At 44.9% G+C, this 21,380-nt stretch overlaps 1 protein-coding gene across 1 annotated transcript; it reads right to left on the bottom strand.

The window, feature by feature from the left end:
* Positions 1 to 3,807: 3,807 nt before the first annotated feature.
* PPP1R14D (protein phosphatase 1 regulatory inhibitor subunit 14D) lies at positions 3,808 to 17,721 on the bottom strand. The gene is made up of 5 exons (XM_060174139.1): positions 17,085 to 17,721; positions 16,341 to 16,343; positions 5,384 to 5,461; positions 5,195 to 5,227; positions 3,808 to 4,104 (listed from the first exon to the last, which is right to left on the bottom strand). Exons 1-5 carry the CDS (start codon positions 17,334 to 17,336, stop codon positions 4,039 to 4,041), a joined length of 432 nt encoding a protein of 143 aa, XP_060030122.1. The 5' UTR covers positions 17,337 to 17,721; the 3' UTR covers positions 3,808 to 4,038.
* Positions 17,722 to 21,380: the final 3,659 nt, after the last annotated feature.

Here is a 21,380-nt window from a genome sequence, read left to right as displayed (position 1 = left end):
GGTTAATAACCAACATATATAAAGAGCTTTCCAAACTCAACAACAAGACAACAAATAACCCCATCAAAAAATGGGGGGAGGACATGGAAAGAATATTCACCACAGAAGAGATCCAAAAGCCCAAGAAACACGTGAAAAAATGCTCCAAGTCTCTGATTGTCAGAGAAATGCAAATCAAGACAACAATGAGATACCACTTCACTCCTGTGAGAATGTCATACATCAGAAAAGGTAACAGCAGCAAATGCTGAAGAGGTTGTGGGGTCAAAGGAACCCTCTTACACTGCTGGTGGGAATGTCAATTGGTCCAACCTCTGTGGAGAACAGTCTGGAGAACTCTCAGAAGGCTAGAAATGGATCTACCCTATGATCCTGCAAACCCCCTCCTGGGGATATATCCTAAGGAACCCAACATATCCATCCAAAAAGATCTGTGTACACATATGTTCTTGACAGCACAATTTGTAATAGCTAAAACCTGGAAGCAACCCAGGTGTCCAACAACAGATGAGTGGCTGAGCAAGTTGTGGTATATATACACAATGGAATACTACTCAGCTGTAAAAAATGGTGACTTCAGCGTTTTCAGCCAATCTTGGATGGACCTTGAAAAAATCATGTTGAGTGAAATAAGTCAGAAACAGAAGGATGAATATGGGATGCTCTCACTCTCAGGCAGAAGTTGAAAAACAAGATCAGAAAAGAAAACACAAGTAGAACCTGAAATGGAATTGAAGTATCGCACCAAAGTAAAAGACTCTGGTGGGTGGGTGGGGAAAATACAGGTCCAAGAAGGATTCAGAGGACCTAGTGGGGGTTGTATTGTTATATGGGAAACTGGGGAATGTTATGCATGTACAAACCATTGTACATAGTGTTGAATGTAAAACATTAATTCCCCCCCCAAAAAAAAAAGTCCAAAAAAATTTTTTAAAAAGAAATCTGAAAAGAAAATAATAGTAATAATAATAACACTGATAAACAAGGGCAACAAAAGGGTAAAAATAGTTTCCAGGAGTAGTGGATTTGTGGTGCAGGCACCGAGTCCCAGTGATAACCCTGGAGGCAAAATAAATAAATAATAAATTTATAAATCTTATTTATTTATTTATTCTCTTTTGTTGTCCTTGTTGTTTTATTTTTGTAGTTATTATTGATGTCGTTGTTGTTGGATAGGACAAAGAAATGGAAAGAGGAGGGGAAGACAGGGGGAGAGAAAGATAAGACACCTGCAGACCTGCTTTACCGCCTGTGAAGTGACTCCCCTGCAGGTGGGGAACTGGGGGCTCGAACCGGGATCCTTATGCTGGTCCTTGTGCTTTGTGCCACATGCGCTTAACCCAATGCGCTACCGTCCGACTCCCACAAATTTATAAATCTTAATGAAAAGATAAATAACAAGGGCAGAGTCAACTTAAGTTCTGTGTGATGACAAAGAACTGGGGGGCTGGCAAGATAGTGTACTTGGGTAGTACACTGTTTGGCCATGCACATGACCCAGGTTTGAGCCCAGCCCCCACCACATAGAAGGAAGTTTTGATGCAGTGGTCTTCTATTCTTTGCGGTTCTATCATTGTGTTAAAAAGAGAAAAAAAAGTCGAGCCATGCTGCAAACTTCTCCGTGCAGGGACAGTATACCATATGCAGTCAATGTGACTATTTGAACTGAGCTGGCAGATAGCTCACTTAGTATGTTGTTCTGCCATGTGGGCAACTTAGGTTTGAGCCTATTCCCCACTGCATTTAAGAAAGCTTCAGTCCAGTGGTCTCTTTCACTTTCTCTTTCTCTGCTTTTCTACCTTTGTCTCTATCATAAAATAAATAAATGAAAGAATGAATGAAGTGTCACCCCTGTCCAGGGAAGACTAGCTTATCCCCCCAGTCCCTGACATGTCACCTTGGGTTTTTCAGCATTTGTGATACACATTACATGGACAAGCAATGAGCACACCCTGCTTCCTCCTTCCTCACAAAGGACAGCAGCCTCACACCCTCCTGAGCTGACTCCTGGCCTCCCAGCTCTTCACACCCTTCTGCTCAGCCCCTCCTTTTTCTTTTATTTTTTTCTGCCACCAGGGTTATCACTGGTGCTCTGTACCTGCCTGGCTCCACCATTCCTGGTGGCCATTTTTTTCTTTTCTTTTTTCCTTTTGATAAAAGTTGAAAGACAGAAAAAATAGGGAGGGAGTAAAGGAGACAGAAAGGAGAGACACCTGCAGTATTGCCCCACCACTCATGAAGCTTCCCCCCCATAAGTGGTAATGGGGGGGGTGAATCCAGGTCCTTGTGCATGGTAATGCACTCTACTGGGTGTACCACCACCCAGCCCCTGCCCCCGCCCCTGCTTTTTCTTCTCCTGCCTCTGTCTAGAGTCACATGTCAACCTGAGGCTTCTTTATCAATAGGGATGGGGGAGGGCACAGTCTCCCCTGATACCCACATACCTCGATTCATTTTTCTTGCTTTCTCTCTTCTGAGACTCAGAATGAGTCATTTCTTTCTTCCTTCCTTTTAAAAAAATTTATTTATTTGTTTATGTATTTGTTCATTAAAGAAATTGAAAGGGGAGGGGGAGGTAAAGAGGGAGAGAGAGAGAGAAAGATACCTGCAGTCCTGCTTCACCACTCATGAAGCTTTCCCCTCTTGCTTTTTTTTTTGTTGTTGTTGTTATCCCTGGAGTTTCACCACTTCAAGCTGATTTTTTTTTTTTCTTTCAGATAGAAAGAGAGGAAGCCTACTGAATAACTCACCAGGGCAGTATGGCTGCTTTGTCATGAGTATGATTCATGTTTGAGCCTGGCCCTTTCTGCACTGGGGTGCCCAAGCAATGAGGAAAAGAGGGACTGTAAAATAGCTTGGGGGCTGACAAAATAGCTCACTTGGATACTGTGCTGTTTTGTGATATGCTTGACCACTGTTTAAGCCCAGCCCCCACTGCATTGAAAGAAATTCCAGTGCTATTTTACTGTTTCTCTGATGGCTCCCTGTTTCTAAAAAAAAAAAAAAAAAAAATTGCCTGGGAGTTTGTGCAGTAGATAGAGTGTTAAACACTCAGACATGAAGTCTTGAGTTTGATTCCCAGTATCAAATATGCCAGTGGTGCTCTGATTCTCTCCCATCTCTTCTCTCCCTCTCTTTGTCATTAATAAATATAAACATCTCTAAAAAGAAGAGAGACAGGGTCTGGGCCAGGTAGTGCTGTACCTAGTAGAGCACACACATTACCATGAGCAAAGACCCAGGTTCAAGTCCCCAGTCCCCATCTGCTGAGGTGAACCTTCACAAACAGTGATGCAGGTGTCTCTCCTTTTTTTTTTTAAATAGTTTTATTTATTATTGGATAGAGACAGAGATAAATTGAGAGGGGAGAGGGGATTGAGATGGGAAAAGAGACAGATACTTGCAGACCTGCTTCACCACTCATGAAGCTTTCCCCGTATAGGTGGGGACCAGGGGCTTGAACATGGGTCCTTGCCCACCGTAATGTGTATGCTTAACCAGGTGTGCCACCACCTGGCCCCTACAGGTGTCTCTCCTTATCTGTCTCCCTCTTTCCCTCTATCTCCCTTTCTTTCCCTTTCCCACTTCTCTGCCTTTATCAGAAAAGAAAAGAAAGAAAAGAAAAGGAAATAAAGAAAAAGAAAGGAAAAAGAAAAAAGAACGGGTGGGAAGTAGTTGAGGTATGTGAGTAGAACCTGGGGACTCAGGAGGCTGGTATCAGAAATCCAGTAAACACATGCACTCACGTGCACACACACACACACACACACACACACACACACATGCATAAATATACCCCAGACACCATTTAACAAGATCCCTACAGGTTTTATCCATTTGAGAAAGACAAGGGTTGGACAGCATCCATGACGGGCTCCCTGAACTCACTGTCACATAAATGGGTTGTTTAAATGTGCCTTTCTTGGCCTCCACCTTCCTTGTCTGTGTCATCAGGACTGGTTTCCTGCTCATCCCAGCCTGCAGAGGGGCAGGATGAGCCTTGTGGTGCAGTAGCCACTGAAGTGGTTCTTCTGGGGTTCATTTCTGAGGACGGCTGAGTCTCCGGAGTTTTTTGAGCTGACTGAGCAGCTCTGAGATGAAAGACTAAGAGAGAGACATGGGAGAGAATAAAGACCTGGGGTTACACCAGCTTACCACTCAGACCACCCTAGTGCCCCCCCATCTCCCAAGAAATTATCGCTTTATTTGCTTGTTTGATTGTTTATTACCATAGTGCTGTTCAGCTTTGACTTATGGTAGTACCAGGGATTGAACTTGGGATGTCTGAGCCTCAGGCACTAAATTTTTTTGTATACCCATTATACTATCTCCTTAGCACCCAGAATTTTCTTCTCACCTGGGAGATGGAGCAATAGATAAGGCCTTGGACTCTACAAGCATAAAGTTATGAGTTCAATTCCCAGCATCGCATGTGTCAAAGTGATAGTCTAGTGTTCTCTGTCTCTGTCTTTCCTTCTCTTCCTCTCTCTCAAATAATTCTTTAGAAAGGAAGGAAAGAAGGAAGGAGGAAGGAAGGAAGGAAGGAAGGTTCTCTTTAAAAATATTAAGGAGCTAAGTGGTGGTGTGCTTGGTAGAATACACATGCTCAAGGACCCAGGTTCAACGCCCTGGTCCTTACTTGCAGGAGAGAGGCTTTATAAGTGGTGAAGCATTGCTGCAGGTGTCACTCCCTCCCCCCACTTTTAAAGCTGAATAACTTACCACATGGCTTTCACTTATTTTATTTTTTAATTTTTATCTATTCATTATTGGATAGAGACAGGAAGAAATGGATAGGGGAGGGGGAGAGGGAGAGAGAGAAACACCTACAGCCTTGCTTCACCACTCGCAAAGCTTTCCCCACAGGTGGGGACTAGGGGCTTGAACCTGGGTCCTTGTACACTGTAATGTGTGCACTTAACCAGGTACAGCACCACCCGGCCCCCTCACTCTTCCTCTATTATCTCCCCCTTCCTTATTGATTTCTCTCTGTCTCTATCCAATAAATAAGTAAATTTAACTACAGTGCTGCTCAGCTTTAGCTGGGGATTGAACCTGGGACATCAGAATCTCAGGTTTGGCAGTCTTTCTACATAACCATTATGCTGTTTCTCCAGCCCCAAAGAAAATTTCCTTTATTCTCTACCTCCCCATAGGCTACCTTTCACCTCCAGACCAGCAAAGCACTCCTTACCTCTGTGGGGCGGGGGCAGCTCCGGAGCATGTCCTGGGGAGAAGAGAGTAGACACAGCCCTGAGCCATGGCCCTTTCTCACAATCCCCGACCCAGGCCCCAGAATTGTGCCCAAGTGCACCTGAGGAGAGAGAAGCCCAGCACCCCACTCCACCCTGCCCCAAGTCAAGACCCAGCATCCCTGTTCTACCTCCAGCTGAGTCTTCTGCTCCTCTGTGGACAGGTCCACGAGTGCCTCTAAATCAATCTCACTAGGAGTGGGCTGGTCCTGTGGGAAGATCACAAGGGGGCTCAGAGAGGCCCAGGAGCCTGTACCAGAATGAAGGTCATTCATGGCCAGGGCCTCACAGCTCCAACCCCCACCTCCCACCATCAGTTCTTGTTCTCACCTAACTTACACCAGTCATTCATCCTACTCAACAGCCACTGAACACCTACAGTGTGCTCACTGAAATACTGCTTTTTTGGTTTTTATTTTTTAGATAGAAACAGAGAGGCAGGACAAGAAGGAAAGAGACCACAAAACCAAAGCTTTCTTCAGTTCACTGAGGTCTGGGCTCAAAAGTGGATTTTTCACATGGCAAAGGAGTGCACTACAAGGGAGCTATATATATATATATATATTTTTGACTCTAGGGTTATTGCTGGGGCTTGGTGCCTGCACCACGAATCCACTGCTCCTGGAGGCCATTTTTCCTATTTTGTTACCCTTGTTGTTGTTATTGTTATTGTTGCCATCAATGTTGTTGTTGTTAGATAAGACAAAGAGAAACTGAGAGAGATGAGGAAGACAGAGACAAGGAGAGAAAGATAGACACCTGCAGACCTGCTTCACCATTTGTAAAGTGACCCCCTAGCAGGTGGGGAGCCAGGGGCACAAACTGGGATTCCCAACACCGGTCCTTGCACTTTACAGCATGCGTGCTTAACCCACTGCATTACCACCCAGCACCCCCCAAGAGAGCTATTTTACTCACACATGCTAAAGTCCTTTTTTAAAATAATTTTTTAAAAATTATTTATTGGATAGAGACAGTCAGAAATCGAGGGAAAGAGACAGAAAGACACCTGCAATCCTGCTTCACCACTCACAAAGCTTTCCCCCTGCAGGTGGGGACCGGGGGCTTGAACCTGGGTCCTTGCACATTGCAACATGAGCGCTCAACCAGGTGCGCCACCACCTGGTCCCCGCTAAAGTCCTTTTTAAAGATTTATTTATTAATTAATGATAGAGGGTGGGATGGAGAGAGAACCAGAGCATGACTGGCACATACAATGCTGGGGATCAAACTCAGAATATAATATTTTTAAGTACAAAGCTCTAGCCACTTCACTACCTCCATGGTTTGGTTTGGTTTTTCCTAGAGCACTGCTTAGTTCTGGCTTATGGCAGTTCTGAGGAATGAACACTGGGCCTCAGAGCCTCAGGCATACAAGTCTTTTGCATAACCACTCTACCATTTCCCTATGCTAGGGTTCTTGAATAAAGAGTGTTTAGTAGTCAGGTAAATAGCCCAGCTGGTAGAGTGCAGGACTTGTATGCTTAAGGCTCCTGGACAGAGCCTTGGTGGCACATGTACCAGAGTAGTGCTCCCATTTTTTTTTATTTAAAGATAGATTTATCTATTTATGAGGGTGTGTGAGAGAGAATCAGAGCATCACTCTGGCACATACAATGCCAGGGACCTAACTCAGAACCTCAACAACACCTTATCCACTGCACCACCTTATAGATATCTCTCTCTCATCTCTCTTTCCCACATGTACAATTTCACTGCTCTGGGCCACTTTTTCATTCAGATAAAGAAGCAAAGAGAGGAAGAGACACTATAACACCAGAACTTCCTCTTGTGCCATGACCCAACCTGCTAGGGCATGCATGACAAATCACATACCCTACCTGTGAACTGTCTTCTCTGGACCAGAGTCTGTGAGAATGGTCTATATCAACAAAATAGGAAATTAAAAAATATATATTTATTCCCTTTTGTTGCCTTTGTTGTTTTTTATTGTAGTTGTTGTTGATGTTGATGTCATCGGTGTTGGATAGGACAGACAGAAATAGAGAGAGGAGGGGAAGACAGAGAGAGAGAGAGAAAGATAGACACCTGCAGACCTGCTTCACCACCTGTGAATCGACCCCCTGCAGGTGGGAAGCCAGCCGGGGGCTTGAACCAGGATCCTTAAGCTGGTTCTTGCACTTTGCGCCACGTGCGCTTAACCTGCTGCGCTACTGCCCAACTCCCCAAAATAGGAAATTTTTACATGAGGTTGTGTAGAAAAATGAGTCTGCTACACAACTGGTGGGAATTCAAACTGGTTCAGCCCCTTTGGAAGACTGTATGGAGAGTCTTCAACAAATAAAAATGCTATCACCTTATGATCCAGCAATACCACTCTTAGGTATTTATCCAAAGGACACTGTTGGTGTGGGAGGTGGCGCAATGGATAATGCATTAGATTCTCAACATTGAGGTACCTAGTTCAATCCCTGGCAGCACATGTACCAGAGTGATATCTGGTTCTTTCTCTCTCTCTCTCTCTCTCTCTCTCTCTCTCCTGTCTTTCTCATGAGTAAATAAATAAATTCTTTAAAAAGAAAAAGAAGAACACTGGGGGGTTGGGTGGTAACGCATTGGGTTAAGTGCATCTGGTGCAAAGTGCAAGGACTGGCATAAACATCCTGGTTCGAGCCCCCAGCTCCCCACCTGCAGGGGGATCACTTCACAAGTGGTGAAGCAGGTCTGCAGGTGTCTATCTTTATCTCTGCCTCTGTCTTCCTCTCCTTTCTCCATTTCTCTCTGTCCTATCCAACAACAATGACATCAATAACAACAATAATAACCACAACAAAGACAACATAAGGGAAAAAAATAGCCTCCAGGAGCAGTGAATTTGTGGTACAGGCACTGAGCCCCAGCAATAACCCTGCAGGCAAAAAAAAAAAAAAAAAAAAAAAAACAAGAAGAATACTGGCTGGCAGCAGGAAGATGGTGGTGGCTGTTCCATAGCCATCCTGGACGCCAAACCGGACATTGTCAAGTTTCTGCAGGACCATACTACAGACTCACTGATTTTCACAGAACTGACCCCCCTCTTCCTCCAGAAGTTAATATTCCTACATCTTCAGTGGCCGGACATCTGTGCACTCCACTTTATGTGGCATAGCCACAGAAACAGCTGTAGTTTCTTGAAGAACATAAGTTGTTGGGAAACATTAAAAATGTGGCAAGACAGCTAACAAGGACCATTTGGTTACAGCCTGTAACCATCTTTTTGAAACTAAGCATTTCAAGGCAACTGAAAGTATAAGTGTCTAAACAGGTGAAAAATGTGAAGCTTAAGGGGGCCGGGTTATAGCACAGCGGTTAAGCGCACATGGCTGGACTGACTTAAGGATCTGGGTTCGAGCCTCTGGCTCCCCACCTGCAGGGGGGTCGTGTCACACGGGGTGAAGCAGGTCTGCAGGTGTCTTTCTCCCTGTCTTCCCCTCCTCTCTCCATTTCTCTCTGTCCTATCCAATAGCAATAATAATAATAATAACAATGACAAGGGCATCAAAAATGGGAAAAAATGGCCTCCAGGAGCAGTGGATTCATAGTGTAGGTACTGAGCTCCAGCGATAACCCTGGAGGCAAAAAAAGGGGGGGTGTCGGGCGGTAGTGCACTGATTAAGCGCACATGGCGCGAAGCACAAGGCTCAGAACAAAGATCCTGGTTCGAGCCCCAGGCTCCTCACCTGGGAGTCACTTCACAGGTGGTGAAGCAGGTCTGTAGGTGTCTGTCTTTCTCCCCCCCTCTTTGTCTTCCCCTCCTCTCTCCTTATCTCTGTCCTATCCAACAACAATGGCATAAATAACAACAATAATAATAACCACAATGATAAAACAACAAAGGCAACAAAAGGGGAAAAAAGATTTTTAAAAAAGTGAAGCTTAATGAAGACAAACCCAAAGAAACCAAATTGTAAGAGAAAGAGAGGTCAACCTAATGCCAACTATCCTTTTTCCCTTTTTAGTTCAAAACGAAATAACTAGGAAATAGCATCTGAAGGTGTAAAAGATGATTTCTGGGCTAATGTCCAAATTGGGAACCCTGGCTAGAACAGTATTCCTGATACTTAGATGCTTCTGTGTCAGTTCCTCTCTAGAGAGATAGAAGAGACACCAAAGCACTGTTCAAACACCCATGGAACTCCACCTTTAATTTTAATTTAGTGAAACATTTGCAGTCATTAAGGGTGCAAAACTGCTATAAATACATTATGGAAGAATCATAAGTTAATCTACATACTATGGTCTCCATTCACAAAGCTACTTTTTTAAAAAAAATTTTATTCCCCCCATAGGACCTTGCCCTCAACTTGGATCAACAATGGTAGAGAATGTTCCAGCCCCCGAAGGGAGGCTGGACAACAGACTCTACGCTACACCAGAGGAAGATGGGTCCCAATATTGGGGCAGTTTGGAACATTCCTACTTATGACCACAGAATGTGAGCTCATATCTACAGGGATATAGAGGTCACATAGGCTCCTAAGCTGAATATGGACCCCAGATCACATCAAATCGATGGGGTTTATAATCAACAATATTTATATTTAGGAGCTACTCTCTTCCCTGATCCAGCTTTCTGGTTCTTCTGCCAGCCATGACATCATCTCCCCAGACAATAATTAGGATCCACCTGCATAACAGATTTCAGGCTCAGGCAAAAAAAAAAAAAAAAAAAAAACACTAGCATAGCCACAGGCCCTTTGGAATATAACTAAAATATGCCTACTAGTTATCTACAAAATAGAGACCCCCCAACTCTTCCAGCCTTTAGGTCTATGATTGTTCAATAATTTGTTTGGCTTTGTATGTTAACTCTCTTTTCAGCCACTAGGTTCCAGATGCTAGCAGGATGCCGACTAGACTTCCCTGGACAGACAACCCCACCAATGTGTCCTGGAGCTCCTCTTCCCCAGAGCCCTTCCCCAATAGGGAAAGAGAGAGACAGGCTGGGAGTATGGATTGACCTGTCAATGCCCATGTTCAGCGGGGAAGCAATTACAGAAGCCAGACCTTCCACCTTCTGCATCCCACAATGACCTTGGGTCCATACTCCCAGAGGGTTAAAGAATAGGAAAGCTATCAGGGGAGGGGATGGGATACAGAGCTCTGATGGTGGGAATTGTGTGAAATTGTACCCCTTTATGGTTTAGTCAATGTTTCCTTTTTATAAATAAAAAATCAAAAAAATATAAACACACACACAAAAATGAACTTATTTATTTGATCCATCTTTTTTTTTTTGCCTCCAGAGTTATTGCTAGGACTCGGTGCTGACACTGTGAATCCACTGCTCCTGGAGGCTATTTTTTTCATTTTTGTTGCCCTTGTTATTATTATTGTTATCATTAATGCCGTTGTTGTTGGCTAGGACAGAGAGTAATGGAGAGAGGAAGGGGAGACAGAAAGGGGGAGAGAAAGATAGACACCTGTAGACCAGCATCACTGCCTGTGAAGCGACTCCCCTATAGGTGGGGAGCCCAGGGCTTGAACCGGGATCCTTAGTCTGGTCCTTGCGCTTTGCATCACCTGTGCTTTACCCGCTACGCTACCGCCCGATTCCCAATTGATCCATCTTTTAAGGAATATATGAAACCTTATTTACCCCTGAAGTCTAAAATATATTACTACAGCTGTGTAAAATGTAGTTAAAGAGGGAGTCGGGCGATAGCGCAGCGGGTTAAGCGCATGTGGCACAAAGCGGCGCAAGGACAGGAGTAAGTAAGGATACCGGTTTGAGCCCCGGCTCCCCACCGGCAGGGGAGTCGCTTCACAAGTGGTGAAGCAGGTCTACAGGTGTCTTTCTCTCACCTTCTCTGTCTTCCCCTCCTTTCTCTATTTTTCTCTGTCCTATCCAACAACAACTACAACAATAAAATAACAAGGGCAACAAAAGGGAATAAATGAATAAATAGAAAAAAATATTAAAAAAAAGAAAGTCTGGGAGTTGGGCAGTAGCGCTGCGGGTTAAGTGCAGATGGCAGGAAGCGCAAGGACCACGTAAGGATCCCGGTTCCAGACCCCAGCTTCCCACCTGTAGGTGAGTCATAGGCAGTGAAGCACATCTGCAGGTGTCTTTCTCTCCCCCTCTCTGTCTCTCCTTCCTCTCTCCATTTCTCTCTGTCCTACCCAACAACGGTGACATCAGTTACAACAACAATAATAACTACAACAATAAAATAACAAGGCAACAAAAGGGAATAAATATTTTTAAAATTTATTTCTTTATTGGGGAATTAATGTTTTACATTCAACAGTAAATACAATAGTTTGTACATGCATAACATTCCCCAATTTCCCATTTAACAATACAACCCCCACTATGTCATTTATCATCCTTCATGGACCTGTATTCTCCCCACCCACCCACCCCAGAGTCTTTTACTTGGGTGCAATATGCCAATTCCATTTCAGGTTCTACTTGTGTTTTCTTTTTTTAATATTTATTTTATTTATTTATTCCCTTTGTTGCCCTTGTTGTTTTATTGTTGTAGCTATTATTGTTGTCGTCGTTGTTGGATAGGACAGAGAGAAATGGAGAGAGGAGGGGAAGACAGAGAGGAGGAGAGAAAGATAGACACCTGCAGACCTGCTTCACCGCCTGTGAAGCGACTCCCCTGCAGGTGGGGAGCCGGGGTTCGAACCGGGATTCTTATGCCGGTCCTTGTGCTTTGCGCCACCTGCGCTTAACCCGCTGTGCGACAGCCCGACTCCCCTACTTGTGTTTTCTTTTCTGATCTTGTTTTTCAACTTCTGCCTGAGAGTGAGATCATCCCATATTCATTCTTCTGTTTCTGACTTATTTCACTCAACATGATTTTTTCAAGGTCCATCCAAGATCAGCTGAAAACGGTGAAGTCACCATTTTTTACAGCTGAGTAGTGGGAATAAATATTTTTTTTTTAAAAAAAAAGAAAGTCTAAAAATGTAGTTAAGGAGAACTGATATTCATTTTATCTCGTATTGTAAACTAAAGACTCAATAAAAATGTATCCAATGTCAAAATAAATAAATAAAATAAAATAAAAAAGAACAGTACATAAGGCATTGGACTTAGGCATGAGGTCCTGAATTCCATCCCTGACACCTCCTGTGTCAGAGTGATACTCTGGCTCTCTCACTCTGTTTATGCCTTCCTATCATTAGTTATTATTACATCTTTTTTTTAAGTTAACAGTGAAATAAATTAATCAGGCCACGTGGCATGAATCTGGCTCAGTGCAGCAGGACTAGCCAATGGTGGCTTGTGGACAGCAACTGCTGGGTGGTCTGAGAGAGCACCAAGCAGGACCAGGGCAGGGACTCTTAATCTCTGACCATGATGACCAGTTAGTTGATCAGCCACTGGGGCTTTCCCAGCCTCTCGGCTGCTTCCTGCTAGAACTAACAGGGACAGAGAGAGGAAGCGCCATTTGGTACCTTTGGACAGCAGCCATGGCAACTGAAGCCCAGGTATTACATTCCGGTCATTGCCTGGGAGTGGTCCTCCCACGTGCCCTGTTTCCAAAGTTATGAGTGCTTTAGCTAGTACCATTTATCTCTCTCTTTGCCTCCAGGGTTATTGCTAGGGCTCAGTGCTGGTACTATGAATCTACCGCTCCTGGAGGCCATTTTTTCCTTTTTTTTTTTTCCTTGTTAGGGCAGAGAGAAATTGAGAGAGGAGGGGGAGGAGAGATAGAGAGGGAGAAAGATAGACACCTACAGACCAGCTTTACCACTTGTGAAGCTTCTCCACTGCCGGTAAGGAGCTGGGGCCTTGAACCAGAATCCTTATGCCGGTCCTAGCACTTAGTACTGCACCATTTCTCTCCACCTTCTTTGTACAAAGCAAGGCTCCTTGGTGTTTTCTCTGATGTCTGGAGGGATCTGTCCAGAGAGGTCTAGAGACTTTGTATGCAGGTGCATAACCATCTGAATTGAAACCAAGCTAGAGAGGTTAGGTGCTGGAGTGCTGAGAATAGTGTAAGAGTGCACTGCAAGGGCCAAGTAGACACAGATGGGGGAAATTTGCAGTTCTGTTTTCCAGTACCCTCACCCCCACCTTCCACAAGCACCCAGGGCTCATGGTCAATGCCAAACTAACTCAGACAGCTTCATGATCCTGGGTTCCAGCCCCAGCACCACATGGGAGCACCTGGGAAGCAAGATGGATGACGGAGAGGTGCTTTAGTGTCTCATTTCTCTCTTTCTCCTCTAAAAGATAAAGAATAGAGATTAGTATGACAGAGAGAATGGGAAGCCCAGAAAGTGGCACAGTGGATAAAAAAAATGTTGGATTCTCAAGCATAAAGTCCCAAATTCAATCTTTGGCATCACATGTTAGTATCAAAAGAGAGAGAGAGGGAGTCAGTAGCGCAGTGGGTTAAGTGCACGTGGTGTTTAGCACAAGGACCGACATAAGGATCATGGTTTGAGCCCCTGGCACCCCATCTACAGGGGAGTCACTTCACAAGTAGTGAAGCAGGTCTGCAGGTGTCTGTCTTTCTCTCCCCCTCTCTGTCTTCCCCTCCTCTCTCCATTTCTCTCTGTCCTATCCAACAACAACAACAACAATAATAACTACAACAATAAAACAACAAGGGCAATAGAAGGGAATAAATAAATAAATATTTTTTAAAAAGTGAGAGAAAGAGAGGGAGAGGGAGAGGGAGAGGAAGAGGGAGAGAGATTGGGCAGCCCAGGAAGTGGCACAGTGGATAAAATGTTGGACTCTCAAGCATGAGTTCCCAAATTCAATCTTTGGCATCACATGTGCCAGAGTGATACACTGGTTCTCTCTGTCCTTCTCCACTTCCTGTTTCTCTCATTAACAAGTAAAACCTGTCTTAGGTTATCAGTAATGCACAGCAGATAGAGTTCCAGATTTGCAAGCATGAGGTCCCAAGTTCCATCTCCAAAACCACCATATGCTACAGCCAAACAGTGCTCTGGTGTCTCCGGCTCTCTCTCTCTCTCTCATTTATTTTATTTTAATGAAAGATACAGAAAGACACAGAGAGAAAGACCAGAGTACTGCTCAGCTCTGGCTTATGGTGGTGCTAGAGACTGAACCTGGAATTTCAGAGCTTCAGACATGAAAGTCTTTTTGCTAATGTGGTGGATCACATTTATTTGTTTTTTTTTATAAAAAAAATTATATGACTACAAATTGAGAGGCGTGTACATAAGCACCATTCCTACCACCAAAAGACTGTGTCCCATCCCATGCCCGCCCCCGCCCCGTGAAGCTGAACATCCACCCTCACCCTGAACCCAGGGTTTTCACTTTGGTGCCCTACTCCAAATTCAGTCAAAGTGGATCACATTTATTAATTTACATATATTGAACAAGCCTTGCATTCTTTTTTTTTTTTTTTTTTTTTTTTACCAGAGCACTAATCAGCTCTGGTTTATGGTGGTGTGGGGATTGAACCTGGGATTTCAGTGCCTCAGGCATGACAGTCTGTTTGCATAACCATTATGCTATCTACCCACACCAGGCATGAAAATCTTTTGCATAACCATTATGGTGTCTCCTTAAAATGTCTCTCTCTCTCATGAAGATAATTAAATATTAAAACTAAAGAACAACAAAAGAGGGGCCAGGTAGTGGTATACCTGGTTAAGCACTCACATTACAGTGCACAAAGACATAGGTTCAAGCCCCACCTGTAAGGGGAAAGCTTCATGAATGGTGAAGCAGGGCTACAGGTGCCTCTCTGTCTCTCTCCTTCTTTATCTCCCCCTCCCCTCTCTATTTCAATCTTGTCTTTATCCAATAATAAATAAACTACAAAATAATAAGAAAAGAATAAAAGACTGGGAGAGGGGGGTCGGGCGGTGGCGCAGTGGGTTAAGCGCATGTGGCGCAAAGCGCAAGGACGGGCGTAAGGATCCCGGTTTGAGCCCCTGGCTCCCCACCTGCAGGGGAGTCGCTTCACAGGCGGTGAAGCAGGTCTGCAGGTGTCTATCTTTCTCTCCCCCACTCTGTCTTCCCCTCCTCTCTCCATTTCTCTCTGTCCTATCCAACTACGAATAGCGTCAACAAGGGCAACAATAATAACCACAACGAGGCTACAACAACAAGGGCAACAAAAGGGGGAAAAAATGGCCTCCAGGAGCGGTGGATTCATGGTGCAGGCACCAAGCCCAGCAGTAACCCTGGAGGAAAAAAAAAAAAGACTGGGAGAGGCCCAGGCTATAGCACACATGGTTGAGTATTACCCTGTGTGAAAACCTTGGTTCAAGCCCCCACCTACAGAGGGAAAGCTCCATGAGCTGCAGAGCAGGGCTGCAGGTATCTCTCTTTCTCTTTACCTCTTTATGTCTCCTTTTACCCTTAAATTCTCTCTGTAGCCAATAAAATTAAAATAATTAATTAGGGAGTCAGGCGGTAGCACAGCGGGATAAGCGTAGGTGGCGCAAAGCACAAGGACCGGTGCAAGGATCCTCGCTAGAGCTTCTGGCTCCACACCTGCAGGGGAGTCGCTTCATAGGTGGTGAAGCAGATCTGCAGGTGTCTATCTTTCTCTCCCCCTCTATGTCTCCCCTCCTCTCTCAATTTATTTCTATTCTATACAACAACAATGACATCAATAACAACAATAATAACTATAGCAATAAAACAAGGGCAACAAAAGGGAATAAATAAACATTAAAAAAGTAAAAAAAAAATTAAAAATAAAATGTAAAAAAAAAAAAGAATTAAAGATTGGGTTGGGGAGGCCACTGAGCAGTATGGCACATGTGCAAGGCCCTGGTTCATTAAAAAAAATGTCTAGGGGGGTCCAAGGGTGGCACACCTGGTTAAGTACACACATTACAGTGTGAAAGGAGCTGGGTTCAAGTGCACAAGTGGTGAAGCAGGACTACAGGTATATATTTATTTTCTTCTATCTCCCCTCCATCTCAATTTTTTAAATATATTTTTTAATTTTTATATTTATTTAATTTCCCTTTTGTTGCCCTTGTTTTTTATTGTTGTTTTTTATTGTTTTTTTATTGTTGTTTTTTATTATTGCTGCTGCTTTTGTCATCGTTATTGGATAGGACAGAGAGAAATGGAGAGAGGAGGGTAAGACAGAGAAGGGGAGAGAAAAATAGACACCTGCAGACCTGCTTCACTGCTTGTGAAGTGACTCCCCTGCAGGTGGGGAGCTGGGGGCTCTAACCGGGATCCTCACTCAGGTCCTTGCGCTTCATGCCATGTGCGCTAAACCCACTGTGCTATACCGCCTGACTCCGCTCCCTTTCAATTTATCTCTGTCTCTATCAAATAAATAAATAAATAAAGGATTAAAAATTTTCTAGTACCCTGGGAGATGGCACCGGAAGTTAAGATTCTGACCTGTGAGCATGGGGTCCTGAGTTTAAGCCCTGATATCCCATTGCCAGAACAATGCCTCTTTCTCTCCCTCCCTCATTTTTAAATAAATAATTAAAAAAAAAAGTCTGACAATGAAACTACAGCTGAGTACTACAACTGGCACTGACAGTACAGTTTCTAGCTTAGAAAACTGAGTCTAAGGCAGGTTAAAAGAAAAAAAAAAAAACTGTTCCATCAGCTTAGAAGGTACGTAGTGACTAAAGCCATTAGACTCCCAGGTATGAAGTCTTGAGTTTGATCCCAGGCACCACATATGCCAGAGTGATGCTCTGACTCTCCCCTCCTATATCTGTCTTTAATAAATAAATTAAAAAACAAATAAACATACCTGTTCCAGATCATGAGGAGGGTTGGAATCAGAGCTCAGACACAGGGAAGTATGGCACTTGATCCATGCATGGTTCACCTCCTACAGACAACTGACCTTCTCTAGCCCCCTGAAAGCCCAGCCTGTGCCTGGCCCCCAGACCTACCTCAAAGAGCTGCTGGATCTGTGCATCAGCCCACTGCTCCACGTCCAGCCAGCGCTGGAGCTCCCCACGGTCATACTTCACCGTCAGCCGGCTGGGCCTCCGGGACCTGGCTACTCTGGAGAGGTCCTTGGGTCCCTCAGAGTCTGAGGACGATATCCTTCTCCTCCCCCTGGGAGCCCACTGCACCTTCTTACCAGGGTTCTCCCCGTCTGGCTGGGGAGACGTGCAGGAAGCGGGGCTGGAAGAAGGCATGGAAGGACTGGCCTGAACAAGGAGCTGGCAGGGACCGCCAGTCGGGGCAAGGGCACCAGAGAACTGAGGGTGAGGCCTTCAGGGAAGGAGGGTAGGTGAGAGGGAGGGGCAGGGGTCAAAGAGCAGGAGGCCTATGTTGGGGGCCTGGTGCCCGATGTGCCAGTTCCCTGGCTCCTGGCTGCCAGCATGAGGCAGTGCAGAGCCAGGTCCCTGCAGCTACCAGCACCCAGTGACATAAACCAGAGAGCAAAGGTCATCAGGGTGCCCTGCTCTGTGAGGAATGGGCCCTTTACACTGAAGAGCAAGGTGCCTCTGTGAGTACCTTCACAGGGACAATTCCTCTGGCTCTCCGAACTCCCTGCTTTGTTGTGTCTGCACAGGAGCTGACTTTTAGGGCTGTGGGGAGGAGGAAACAAGGGCTATGTATGTTCATCAAGGCAAATCCATGGAGCTTGTTTCCTTTGTCTGTTCTGCAGAGGTAACTGCCCAGAAAGCCATGTTTGTGGTCATATGATCTTTGGCAGCTTCACCATCTTCCTAATAAGAGAGGACACTTGCAGACCCAGTTTCTACCCAGGTGGTCAGCATCCAGACACTTATTATCCCCCTTCTCTGCTCTATTTATTAGAGGGACAGAGAGACAGAGATGGAAAGAGAGAACCAGAGTTATAGTTATTACTGTTGTTGTTAATGATGTCATTATTGATCCTTATGTTGGTACTTGAGCTTTGTTCCACCTGAGCTTAACCCATTGCGCTACCGCCCAACTCCCTAGACTTCATGCTTTAAGACCACCACTTTAGCCACTGTGACACCTCCTGGGTCACTGGATGTACTTATATTCTAAAGAAAGGGGATTGGGGGCTGGGTGGTGGCGCAGCGGGTTGAGTGCATGTGGTGCAAAGTGCAGGGACCTGCGTAACGCCCCCAGCTCCCCACCTACAGGGGAATCACTTCACGGGCGGTGAAGCGGGTCTACAGGTGTCTATCCTTCTCTCCCCCTCTCTGTCTTCCCCTCCTCTCTCGGGTTCTCTCTGTCCTATCCAACAACAACGACAACAATAATATCAACAACAACAACGATAGACAACAAGGGCCACAGAAGGGAAAAGGTGGCCTCCAGGAGCCGTGGATTCGTAGTGCAGGCACCGAGCCCCAGCAATAACCCTGGAGGCAAAGAAAAAAAGAAAAAGAAAGAAAGAAAGAAAGGGGATTTTGGGAGTTGGGCGGCAGCGCAGCGGGTTAAGCGCAGGTGGTGCAAAGCCCAAGAACTGACATTAAGGATCCTGGTTTGAGCCCCCTGCTCCCCACCTGCAGGGGCGTCTCTTCATAAGTGGTGAAGCAGGTCTGAAGGTAAAGTAAGTAAATAATAATAATAATAATAATAAAAAGATATTGCACCAAAGTAAAAGAATTTGGGGTGGGTGGGTGGGGAAAATACAGATCCAAGAAGGATGACAGAGGACCTAGTGGGGGTTGTATTGTTATATGGAAAACTGGGAAATGTTATGCATATACAAGCTATTGTATTTACTGTGGAATGTAAAACATTAATTCCCTAATAAAGAAATTAGAAAAGGGGGGGTTTGACCTGGGAGACTTGAACCTAGGTCTCACACATGGAAAAGCAGAGGACTATCCAAATGAGCTATTTCACCAGCTCTAGTTCTCTTGTATTTATTTATTTTATGAACACAAACAGACATCAATAGGGAAGGAGGAGGCAGAGAGGGTGAGAGGTTTCAGCCCCTGGTCCCCAGCTAAAGGGGGTGAAGCTTCACAAGTGGTGAAGCAGGGCTGCAGGCGTCTCTCTCTCCCTTTCTATTTTCCCGTCCCTTCTAAATTTCTGTCTCTAGCTAATAATAAGTAAATAAATTAATTTTTAAAAAGAGAGGGAGAAAGAGAGAGAGACCTGCACCAACTCATGAAGTTTCTCCCCTGCAGGTGGGGACCAGGGGCTTCAGCCTAGGTCCCTGCCCATTGTAGTATGTGTTCTCAACCAGGTGCACCACCGTCTGGCTCCTGACTTTTGTATATTAGAGCACTGTCATGAGTCCTGGGTCATCTGTTACCCGCTCGTGAAGCCAGCCCGGCGAAAACAACATATGGCACCTACAACGTGGGACCGGACCTGCGCAACTCCCAGATAAGTGAAGACTTTGCCTACCTATGCACTATGGTCTTCTCTTCTACTTATGAAGAGGTTTGCCAAAGCCTCTACTGTTTCATCATGAGACAGTTACTCTGTCTCTGGAACATTTTGCTCTGGGCCACACTTTGTTTCCCTGACCGGGAACTTTGGTTTCTTGTGACCCTAATCATAGAGCTTGGGAGATGCACAGAGATTTCTCCTTGGACTTTCTGGATTCCCTCGCCCATGTTTCCCGAGGAGAAGGACTGCATTTTGCTCCGGGCCACAATTTGGTTCTTTATGACCGTGATTGTAGACCTTGGGATATGCATGGGGATTTCCACTGGGACTTTCTGGACTTCTTCTCGCATGTTTCCCATGGAGAAGGACTACTCTAATTTGAGGAGCGTTCTCCAGTACCCTGGCAGTCCCCAAGAATGGAGACACGTGGTTAGTTCTACTCTCCTGATTGGATTCTTTCTTCGATGGGAAGACACTTTTAAAAATGGGTGCCTGAAGCAATCCAGCAGGAACAGTCAGAAGCACCCTAAATGGAATTTCGAGGAGCTTTTTGGACTAGGACACCCTCCGGGGACTCATGATACTACATGGTGAGATCTGTTTCGTAAGAGAGTGATTTGAATGACTGAATTTTTGTATGACATTGACTTAAAAAAAAATGCTGGACGCAGCCATGATTTCTAGAGACACCCAGAAACAATCCAAATTTTTTTTCCTCCTTTGATTTCTTTTTTTACATCTTGGCATAAATCTGAAATGTATAATCCTGAAATGGTATGAGTTATGGGTGGGGCAGATAGTGGAATGATTATGTTAATTATTCTCATGCCTGAGGCTTTTAACCATGATTCTTCTGTTTACCTTTCCACATTTTATTGAGTTTAAACTGTTTAAACAAACCTTAAAATCATACTAGAAAGGACTTCCAATTATAATGGAGTTATCAATTACAGTAAACTTCTATTCTGCTACAAGTTTTGTTTGACAAGTAAGTGAATTTCAGCTGTCAAGTCTTCACATGAAAAAGCATCTACTCAAATGGAATTCCCGGAAATCCATTTGGACCCCTGTTCTCTGACATTGCCCACAAGATGGAATGACTACAACGCACCCCCGGAAACCAATGATGTGACCTGGCGTGACCTGAAGAAACAGATTCACAGACCCCAAAACTCACTCTCTACAAAAAAGCAGACACTTTCATCGGACTTACTGGTACTTGCTGCTGTGTTTCTCAAAGACTAACTTCAGCCAATTGCCTTGAGACTTTATAGACCATGTTCCCTCGCCTGCAGGCTCTGTTCCCAGAGGCAGAAAACTCTCCCTCCTTATTAGGTTATGCCCACAGAGGCAGGAAACGCCCTTTGAGGCAAGAGATGCCCCCAGAGGCATGAAGTGCTCCCAGAGGCAAGAAATGCCCTTTCGCCTGCTAGGCCTTGCCCTTTGAGGTAAGAAACATTCCCCTTGGCATCACACTGGTTCTTGCTGCTCTCCTATTTTGATTTCCATGTCTTATGCCAGTTCTTTTGAAAATGCCTGTATGATATAGGTTTCTGTTCACCCCTACACTGCTATTCCCCTGACAGGGATGAAGCCTTTTACAGACATTGACCCAGTTATATATGGCCATAAAGTAAGAGGGAGATGTTGGGGAATTGTGAGGATGTGGTTGAGCTTGGAAGGGCTTGAGCTTGAGGGGTGTGTCAATCCTGTTAGTCTCCCTCTCCACGGAGAGGTTGAGCAAGGAGGGACAGTAGAACCCCAAAAGGTGTGCCTCTTATCAGTCTCCCTGCCTCACAAAGTGCCCTGCAATCCCGATACTATGGCCATTAGTTAAAAAGAAAGGGGGAATTGTTGGTATGCTTCTAATGCTGCTTTTTTAAAAAAAATTT

The sequence above is a fragment of the Erinaceus europaeus genome, chromosome 16, assembly GCF_950295315.1.
Source record: "Erinaceus europaeus chromosome 16, mEriEur2.1, whole genome shotgun sequence".
NCBI lineage: Eukaryota > Metazoa > Chordata > Mammalia > Eulipotyphla > Erinaceidae > Erinaceus > Erinaceus europaeus.
The sequence above is the reverse complement of the archived record's forward strand: the minus strand, read 5'-3'. Positions and strand labels throughout refer to the sequence as shown.